Here is a 10,031-nt window from a genome sequence, read left to right as displayed (position 1 = left end):
CCCCCGTCCTAGATTTTTTTTTTTTTTTTTTTAAGCAGCGTATCAGAGCAATCCCACGAAGCCTCACAGCTTCTCCTAGCAGCCACGTTTTCCCTGATGCATGCAAGTCCACATACCCTCCCATGGACACACAGCCCCACAGCTGGGCCTCCTCCAGTAGAGCAGCCCTGACACCCACCTATCATTTGCTTCTGCTCCTGAGGAGGGGCTGCTGCTAGCATGGATGCTGTCAGTGGCTCCTGCCCATGGACATGCACAGCAGGTTCTCCCACCTGCAAAACAAAACACAGAGAAGAGCAGCCATCAGAAACGCTGGAAGCCATGGTGAGCTCCCATGCTCAGGAAGGTTGCTGGTCCCCAAGCCCAGTGGAGCACGTCACCCTTCCGAGCTGCTGATGCAGCATCGCCTGCTTGTATCCAAACACCAGCTTCCAGGAAAACCAGAGCCAGGCATCACAGCTGTGTGGCTACTGGGTCTGTAGCCCCAGTTACCCCAGCAGCCCCTGGGAAAGGTCTCCATAACACCAGTCAAACAGAGCCACAGGGCTGCCTGGGGTCAGCAGCCACGTTAACCCAGAACAGAACCGGGACTGACACACCCTGCGGTGGCCACACCGAAGCCAGGAGCCCACAGAGCTGTTACCTGCGGGGCCACCACGGGCGGCACGTGCCCCATCGGCTGGACGTTCCTGACGGCCGAGGAGTACTTGTACTGGGGGGCACCTCGTGGCAGGGTGGGCGAGGAGGGCACCCGAGCGCTGACCGTCTGCGTCCCAATGTTGGCTGGGATTTTTCAGGAATCGGAACATTTGTGAGGAGAAGCCTGTTAAATGTACAGCGGCACTGGGGAGGCTGAAGCCAGAAGAGCAGCATGGTCAGCCAGGGGGCTTGAAAAATCCCCCACAGGCTCAGAGCAGCCCCCAGGGCACAGGCAGGGCACTGCCATCCTGCTTTCTGGGCTGCTCTGATTTTGTGCAGAGGGCAGGAGAGCTGGCAAAGGCACCTACACCTCGTTGTGTCTCCTCCAGAAACACCCATCAGCATCAGTAGCCAGAGGACAGGCACAGCACTGAGCAGGGGGGGCTGCAGGAGCAAGTGCCTCCAGCTCACCCTGGCTCCTGCCTGCAGGGAGGTGAGGGCAGGGGAATCCCATAATGGTGGGGTTGGAAGGGCCCTCAGGAGATCATCCAGTCCAACCCCCCTGCCAAAGCAGGTTCCCTACAGCAGGTTGCACAGAAAAGTTTCCAGGTGGGTTTTGAACATCTCCAGAGATGGAGACTCCACAGCCTCTCTGGGCAGCCTGTCCCAGGGCTGTGGCACCCTCACAGTAAAGAATGAAGGAACAAGGACAAAAGGAGAGGGGACAAGCCAAAGACAGCCCTCCTGGTCCCCTGCTCACTTCAGCAGTAACACTCAATGCCAAAGACTAAATCGCACAAAGCCAGGAGGGTTGTAGGTAAATGGTGCCCCACCAGATGGTCCCATGTTTTGGGGGACTTCAGACCTTCACCTGCTCACCAAGCAGGCAGCTTCCACCCTGGGCTGCTTCTGCTTCTCCTCAAGCCCTGCCCATGGAGAAGCCTCAGAGAGGGCTATGCTGCAAACCCTCATGAACATCCTCCTTCTCCTTGCTCACTCTAACACGAGACAGAGGTGATGGGACAGACTGGGCTGAAGCACTCACAGGGTGAGGAGTGCTCTGGGTACCACATGCAGGACAGCAACTTGGTCACCACCAGCCCTGCAGGAACACAGCCACGTCATGCTGGCAAGGCAGAGGGGACAACCCAGGACACAGGGACAGCCTCAGCCCACAGGAAGGCTGGAGATGCCAGCAAGGTCTGGGTCTTGGGCCACCCAAACACCTCTAACATGAGTGTGTTTTACTGGAGGCTTGACCTTGGCAGCAGTTCAACTAGAGTCAGTGAGAATCTCTGCTTCTGCCCAAGAGGTCCTTTCCCAACCTCCACCTTGGTCTGAGCACTAAGCCTAAGGTGCCACGGCTGCATCATCACCATTTTTAATGAACGTATTCAAGGAGCAGTGGCCAAGACCAATCTGCATATCAGAGATCTGTCCCATTACCCAGAACACCACAACCTTCCCCAAAAGTTACACATGTATTTGCTACAGACACTACTCCAGTCCTAGGGCATCATCCAGACTCCTCCACAAGCCCATCCGTCTTCAGAAACAGACCCACACTCGCAGCAAGCGCCCTTGCCAAGACGTGGCCACTACGGCCGTGTCCGAGCTGGGTCCTTCCCCCACTCACCCACTCTCTGGGCCTGAGGGGGCACGCGGGGCACTTGGGTGGAGGCCTGTCTCATGGTGCTGATGTTGGACAGCAGGCGCCGGGGCGGTGCAGCAGCCCTCAGGACGGGGGTGGCTGCAGGATACGCTGCTGTAGAGATGGAGCACAATTAATAAAGCTTCTTGGTAGCAAAGGAACAGAAGGAGATGTGAGAGGGGAGTGACCACAGCTGGGGAACGTTTGGGAGCACCTCATCTCTGGGGTCAACCCCAATGGTTTGTCCCCCAGTACTCATCACTGTGACCCCTGCACCAACCACCCGTGCACTTCTCCAGACAACAGTCCCCTGTGGCTACGTGCTTTGTGCTGCTTTTAGAGACCCTCAGTCCCTGACCAAGCCCAGCTCACACCGAGAGCCCCCGGGGAGAGACAGGCTGACTCACGGGGAGGCCGGGAGGGCTGCGCACTCCAGCGAGTGGCAGGACGGACTGGGACAACTGCGCTGGGGCTGTAGAAGGTAGCTCTGCTTTGTGGCTAGGAAAGGAGAACATGTTATCCAAGGTGACCTGGGAGATGAGCTGAGCCAGATCTAATGCAGATCATCTCAGCAGCCACCATGCCCAGACAGCAGAGCCAAAACCACTCTACAGTATGCCGGAGCATTTTAAAGATGGACCTCCAGTCCTGCTGCCTGCATGTCCTCCAGCAACTCTGCTCATCTCCTCCCCATGAGTGTTTGCACCTCTGTAACTCTTCTCCCTCCCTTTGTTTCATCAGGGCACGTGTTCTCCATGCTCACACCCTCCCACCAATCTCCTCCATGGTTCCCTCGCTGAGGCCCAGCCAGCAGCTACTAAATCCCCAGCCCATTACCTGGAGCACCTGCACCCCACCAGCATTTTTGCAAGCCCTGCTGCTTATGTAGAAGCCTGGCACCTATCCCACGGATCCCACACCATCATATACTCCAGTCTGGGCAAACTGGAGATACAAAAGCTTCTCTGCCCAACTTCCACCCCCCTCCTCCAGCCCAGGGCAAATTCAGATCCCTGTACAAGGCTGCAGTTTGGGAACAGGGACTCACCTGAGGGATGGGGGGTAGGAAGTACCCCGGGGGGGGCTGGAAGGAGCCCAGGAGGGGGCCGGGCAGAGCCCTCATGGTGGCCAACCTCTGCATGTACTGGTTGGTGAGGATTGCTTTCCGCTCCTCTTTCCTTTGAGCGAGCGCGACGTAGAGAGGCTTAGTGCTGACGATCCGCCCGTTCATTTCTGTCACGGCCTTGGTAGCCTCTTCTGGGGAGGAAAAACATACAAACCCAAACCCTTTGCTGTGGCCACCCTCTGTCATCACCTAAAATTAGATTAGAACAAGACAGCTAAGTCCACAGATCGCTGCTGCAGCACCCGCGAAGCACAGCGTGGGGCAGGGGGACATGTGGGACCCACAGGCACCCCACTGCAGCCCCCACACCCAGGGTGAGGTGGATAGGGCTGCACCCATGGGGCTCCACTTACAGGTTTCTCTGGTGAAGGGGAGGATTTTCTTGAGCAAAACCAGTAGGTTTGGGAAATGAAGATGGCAGAGTCTGGGCCAGCCCAAGATCTGCAGCCTATGATCTTCCAGAGGGTCAGTGCCCCAGCCCCACAGGACCCACAGACCAGCAATGCTCTGGTGCTTAATGGCACAGGAACCAGCAAGGGATGAGGATCACTGGGACATCGTGCCCTGCTCAAGGGCCAGGCAGCATCTGTCCCCAGCAGCCAGCAGGTGACAGGTATCTGACCTTAAAGCCAGACCATCCCTCTGCACCCATACACACATCCTTCAAGAGAAGATTGACACCGGTCTTCATGGCAAGACTGACACCTTCATGGTTTTACAAAAGGCAGAAGCCAGCCTGCCAGCCAGGCAAACCCTGCTGTCCCCAGAGTAAGGTGGCTTCTGGGTCATTTCCATGCGTATCAGTGTCACGTTGGTCCCAAACTGCAGAGTATCTGGAATGATGTGGCTTTAAGGTCCCACCCCTGCACCTCACCGGGGCTGGGGTAACTCAGCAAAGCGACAAAATATTTCCTGGCTCAATAAGCTGCTCAGGACAGTGTGGGGTGCAAGTGGCATGTCCTTCACACTTGGCTTGAGATACAAGCCATCAGCAGGGAACAATAGCTCCACAGGATGATCATCCCAATCCATTTCCCAGGGCCAAGTGCACTGGCCAGCTGACCCCAGGAGCCCCAGCGCCAGCCCTGGTCTCTCACCTTGGCACTGGTGATGGTGCCGTAGGGAGAGAACTCCTTCCTCAGCCTCTCATCATCTATCCCATCGTCCAGGTTCTTCACGTACAGGTTGACCCCCTGCAAACGGGCAGAAAAGCGCCTCAGCCTCCTCCCAAAGGCACAGTGGGCTCCCAGAGTTTACAGAGGTTTTTCAAGCTGGATGCATGTTTTACTCGCAGTTCAGCAGAGGGTGGGACAGCCCTTAAATGTGTCCTCTCCAGAGCTGCTGCAGGACCAGTGGAGAGGAGCCAGGACCACCACACTTGTGCTCCACCCTGAGTGAAGAGAGTGCCCAGACCATCGCTATGAAGCTGCTTCAAGACTTCAGGAAGCCACCTCTTTCCAAAATATTTTAATTTCTGGAAAGGACCAGACCCGTTTGTTCACCTGCCAACATCATCCTGGGTTTAGCTCTTTCTTCTCTCTCCTGATACTGCTTCCCAGGACATTACCAGGCAGTGACTGGACCCATCTGCAGGTCTTTATTTAATTGCAGAAGCAACCCAGGACGTGGATCTGCTCCAGAGAGCCTGGCGCTGTCCCCAAGCTGAGGATACCATGGGATGCCCAGGGCATGTCCCCACTGTGTGCCCCCAGGCTGGAGCATCCCACTCTCCCCTTACCTGGTACCTGCTCACTCGCTCCTGCTTGATCTGCTCAAATTTCCGCTTGAGCTCACTCTGGCGCTCCAGCCGCTTCTGGGCTCGGCCCACGTACACCATCCGCCCGTTGATCTCCTTCCCGTTCATGTCAGCCACCGCCTGCCAGCCAAGGGAAGGGCTCTGAGCACAGCGGGAAGTCGACAGCCACAGCTCTACTCTTCACCCACCACCCAATCCAGCTCCACCATGAGCAAAGACCCCCTGGGCGAGGGCAGGGAAGCAGCTCTGCTCCCCTTTGCCAGGACCTGCCCATCCAGGCGTCCCTGCCAGTGCCAGCACCCCAGGAAAGCACAAAGCTGGTGAGGTCCCTCCTTGAGAAGAGGTGGAAACATCAGCAAGTGACAAGCTCGAGGCTGAGACAGCAGATGGGCAGTGAGGAGCCTCTTGCCTTTTGGGCTTCTTCGTGCTTCTCAAAGTTGACAAATCCAAAGCCCTTCGAGCGGCCAGTGTTGTCCATCATGACTTTGACACTTAGCGTCTTTCCTGCAAGAGGGAAGGAAAGTGTCAGTCTGAAGAAGGGTGCCCCATGTGAAGAAGGGTGCCCATCGAGGGGGTGCTGTCAGCACGCAGCACCACGCTCAGGAGCTACCCTGAGGTGCCAGCTCAGTGAGGAGACTGGATGGCCGTGGCAGCACGAAAGAGCCAAACAGGAGGACAGACAGCAGGGTCCCCACTGCGAGGTGGGAACGGGAGGCTGCTCATATCAGTGAGGGCAATTCCTCCCACCCTGGATGCTGCTCTCATCATTGTTGGCTTTTTGGTTTCTCCAGCCAGTGCATCGAGTTCCTTTGGCCAGAAGTTCTCATCTCTGTCATGTATGAACACATGCACGGGGTTCGTATGAAAGGTATTCACAGATCACCAGAGCTCACCCTGCCGAGCACAGACAGTGTGGTCCATGGGTTGGCACAACACTAAACACTGTCACAAGAGGGATCCTCCAGTAATGGACTGAACTGAAAGTCTTTTCTGCTTTAAATTCAGACTCAGCGTCTCTTTTTCCTGGGGCTCCGATTACCAGACAGAAGGCTGGTTTCGAGACAATTTAAAAAACTAACAAAACAAACCAAAAACCCCTCATTTGTTACCCAAGAAAGTAAAAAACTTACTTTTTTTCAGGAGGGCACCTAATACAAGTTATCCTCCATCACAGCAGGAAAGCACATGCAACGTCCTGACGATTTAAGCCACTGCAGTCCTTGGGTGAGGTGGTGTTCAAGTGAGTCAGATCCCATCGAGAGGAGGGGCTCAGTATTTCGATCCAACACTCTCCCCAGCTTTCTCTGCAGTTGTTCCAACTCCAGTTTATCAGACATGAGGATATTTTGCTTCAACAACTGTACTCACCAAACTTGGAGAATATTTCCCGCAGCCTGTCATCATCCATGTCATCCCCAAAGTTTTTGATGTAGACGTTGGTGAACTCCATCGCCCGAGCCCCAAACTCGGCCTCACGCTCTTTGCGGGATTTGAAATGGCCAACAAACCTGCAAGAAGCAAGAAAAGGGACATGAAACCCTCAGTGTCCCCTGCAGAGGGAAGATGGACACGGGCACATCTGTCTTGGTACAGGCCAAGAGAGACCCCATCACCTCAGGCCATGCTTTGCTCACTGGTAAACCCACCCTGTGTTTCACATCCGGCAACTTCAGCACATCCCACCCAGGTGTTCCCCTACCCAGACCCCTCTTGGCACTACTGAAATGAGGAGAGTGGTAACACAGGTCACAGCCCTATACGGGGGGTGTCACCCCAGGAGAACCCAAAAGACCCCAAGGGATGCCACCAAGTGCCAGCTCTCTTCCTCCAAGGTATCCCCAAGCCCTTTGGGCAGCTGCTTGCCTCTGCAGAGACAGAGATGTTGAGAACAAGGTGATGCAATGCAAGCAAAGAGCTGAAGAACAACAAAACCTCTTCCTGCCCGGATTATCTGATGCTGATGGCAGAGATGGAGGACCAGCCCTGCTTTGTGGGCACTCATCACACTGCCTGAGCAATAAAACACAGCCTGGGGTTGGACTCCTTCCCCACATCAGGAACAGCTCCAAACCACTATCACACTTCCACCAGCATTGACCACGAGTGACTCACTGTCCCGGAGAGCAGCATGCCCAGCAGGAACAGGATGGGAAGAAAACAGAGAGCAGCAGGAGCTGGCAGTCCAAGCAGGGCAGGAATTTGCTCCCGTGTGTGCACCAAGACAAGGGAGGAGCAGAGCCAAGTGCAGAGCTGAGGAGTCACTCTCCTCTCCAGCACTTACACCTTCCGGTCATTGAGCAACATCCCATTCATGGTCTCGATGGCCCGAGTCGCTGCCTCGTGAGTCTCAAAGTGAACAAAGCCATAGCCACGGGATCCATTTTCATCACAAACCACCTACAAATGCAGAGCAAGGAGGAGAAAGAGACAGACATTGGTTTTCTCCACACTGGTGCATGAATAAGTCACAGGAAAACCCACCCTCATTTTCCAGGGGCATTAACTCTCCCTGACATCCTGCTCCTGCTGCAGCTGAGCTGCCTTGGGGTGCTGGCAGCAGGTCAAGGAGCTGGGTGAACCCAGGGCCAGACGTCTGATGCTTTATATGATGCCCATGAGCTTGCGGCTCACTGAGACCCCAGTGCCATCGATGCCCTGAGCTCAGACAGGACAGCACATGTCTCTGTGCAGGGACTGGGAAGAAGGGGGGCATGAGGGAAGCCCCCCCTTCCCAGGGGAAACACAGCAGGGCCTTTTGGCTTCAAAGCAGGTGGGAATTTAGGGGAAACTCTGTAGGAAGTGACATGAGAAAGTGAATTTCAGGTGGCTGGAGGATGCTGCCAAGGAGGCAGGGCAGCTCTACAGCAAGCCCCTTCCTGCAGGGCTCACGTGTACCTTGCAGGACAGGATGTTTCCGAAGGCGGAGAACGTGTCGTACAGGGCTTTGTTATCAATGGAGTCATCCAGGTTCTTGATGAAGATGTTTCCAACCCCAGACTTCCTGAGCCCAGGGTCCCGCTGGGACCACATAATGCGGATGGGGCGGCCTTTGATCACTTCGAAGTTCATGGTGTCCAGGGCTCGCTCAGCTGGCAAAGAAGTGAGCACAGGGGGAGAGAGGAGGTAACAGAGACAGATCACCTTCACACTCTACAGCAGCTGAGACAGGCACAGGAATGAGGGACACTGTTGGACAGGAGCTCATTAACCTAAATGACACAGGACAGCAGGGCCAGGCAGGAGCTGCTCTCCTCCCCACCAGCCACAACACTCCTTCCTTTTTATTTTTTCCTCTCCAAAGCACACCTGACTCCCACGGGATCACTCATTTCACTCCAAGCTCCAGTTTGGCAGATGCCCAGTTCATTTACCCAGTAAGGATTTTGGTCTCCAGAGCAACTAAACCCAACACAGGTTCTGTTGAGCTCCAGCTCACGGAGGAAGGCAACTCTTGCAAGTCACCTTCCTCCTCCCATACAAGCCCAAAGCCCAGCTGCCACATCCTCCCCATCTCTAAGCAGAGATGGGAGTGGGGTGGGTCACCTCCCTCAACCACAGAAGAAGAGAGAGCAGATTGGGATTAACTACAACCAAACCACAACATTAGTGGAACATTGCCCAAGACACAACAGCTGATGCATCTCCTCAAACAACCGCTCCCTCCTTTTCCACCACCTGCCCTTCCTTTTCTTGCATTCTCCAAGCCCCACTGTGAGGCAGCTCCTTGGGGCTGCATTACAAGGAGCTTACCATCCACGGGCTGCTGGAAGTTTATGTAGGCATAGCCCAGTGATCGGCGTGTGGCAACATCCCGACAGACTCGGATGGACATGATGGGCCCAGCAGGTGAGAACTTCTCATAGAGCATGGCTTCAGTCACGTCCGGGTGGAGGTCCCCCACATAGAGAGAGGCTAACGGATAGCCAGGGCCACTAGCGTTCATGGTCAACCACAAAGCTCAGCTGTGGAGGAAGACAGACCCGAGGCTGCAGAGTGCAGGTTTCAGAGAGCACGCAGCAGCCACAGACCCACGCCGGGGCTGGTCCCACCGCAGCAGTGTGAACTGCGTCCTTCCCAATGGCAAGGATAGGACTGGAAATGCCCCAAGGATGCTGCCATTCACCAGGTTTTCAGGGATATTTCAACCTGGGTGTAAAAACTGAGCTGGAGTGATCTGCACAACACACCACACACAGCAATTTGTTCCTTTCAGCCCTCAAATCCTAAGAGAAATAAAATGGAGTTTAATTCCTCAGAAGGTAAACAGCCCTTTCCCACCACAGACTTCCACTTTCATTCCTCCTGGATGGCTCCTTCCTGCCTGCTCAGCCAGAGCAAACCTGAGGAGCACAGCTTGGCTTTGATGGTCAGAGCAGTCCTGCAGCCCACCAGTGCTCCCAGCAACCATCTCCATCTCCTACAAGGCAAACACAGGTTTCCAGCCAGCCCTTCCCAGAGAAACAAACCGTTGATGCTCAGTCTCGGTCTGTTTTCAATTGGGTTTAAAGCTGTGTGTGATGATGTCAGTTGTTCCTTGAGACCCCCAAGGTGCTGCCTGGGAAAAGAAGCACAGCTCCTGCCCTGGAAAGTTAAGCCCGTTCTTGAAGCTCTTACCTAAAGCCCAAGAGACCTGACACTTGATAAGATACCCCATGGATGCTCAAACACACACCCAGGAGAGGTGCATCAAGCAACCCCTCAGCCCCAGGCAATCACTGCCAAGGGTGGCACCAGCTCTGTGCGACAGCCCTGCACCATGGGGCACCCTCCCAGGACCCCGCAGCAGTGCTGGCAGGACACAAATACCGGCCGGGAGAGCAAAGGAGCGTTCCTCGGCAGCTGCCGGGGCAGAGAGCAGG

The 10,031-nt window shown here is 55.4% G+C and overlaps 1 protein-coding gene across 1 annotated transcript in view; it reads right to left on the bottom strand.

Moving 5' to 3' along the window:
• Positions 1 to 9,115, bottom strand: part of LOC104532694 (embryonic polyadenylate-binding protein) — a gene marked incomplete at its 3' end in the record, with an annotated part of 9,920 nt that extends 805 nt beyond the window's left edge. Inside the window, exons 1-12 of the mRNA XM_029087467.1 lie at positions 8,923 to 9,115; positions 8,068 to 8,261; positions 7,454 to 7,569; positions 6,541 to 6,680; positions 5,582 to 5,676; positions 5,155 to 5,292; positions 4,514 to 4,609; positions 3,339 to 3,605; positions 2,698 to 2,788; positions 2,276 to 2,401; positions 644 to 783; positions 179 to 272 (exon numbers count right to left, since the gene is read on the bottom strand). Of these exons, the coding sequence (XP_028943300.1) occupies positions 179 to 272; positions 644 to 783; positions 2,276 to 2,401; positions 2,698 to 2,788; positions 3,339 to 3,605; positions 4,514 to 4,609; positions 5,155 to 5,292; positions 5,582 to 5,676; positions 6,541 to 6,680; positions 7,454 to 7,569; positions 8,068 to 8,261; positions 8,923 to 9,115 (1,690 nt within the window). The remainder of the gene's footprint in view (positions 1 to 178; positions 273 to 643; positions 784 to 2,275; positions 2,402 to 2,697; positions 2,789 to 3,338; positions 3,606 to 4,513; positions 4,610 to 5,154; positions 5,293 to 5,581; positions 5,677 to 6,540; positions 6,681 to 7,453; positions 7,570 to 8,067; positions 8,262 to 8,922) is intronic.
• Between the last annotated feature and the right edge of the window lie 916 nt (positions 9,116 to 10,031).

Source organism: Antrostomus carolinensis, unplaced genomic scaffold (assembly GCF_000700745.2).
Source record: "Antrostomus carolinensis isolate BGI_N321 unplaced genomic scaffold, ASM70074v2 scaffold29421, whole genome shotgun sequence".
Taxonomy (NCBI): domain Eukaryota; kingdom Metazoa; phylum Chordata; class Aves; order Caprimulgiformes; family Caprimulgidae; genus Antrostomus; species Antrostomus carolinensis.
Note: the sequence above shows the minus strand (reverse complement) of the source record. Positions and strands in the feature narration are given on the sequence as shown.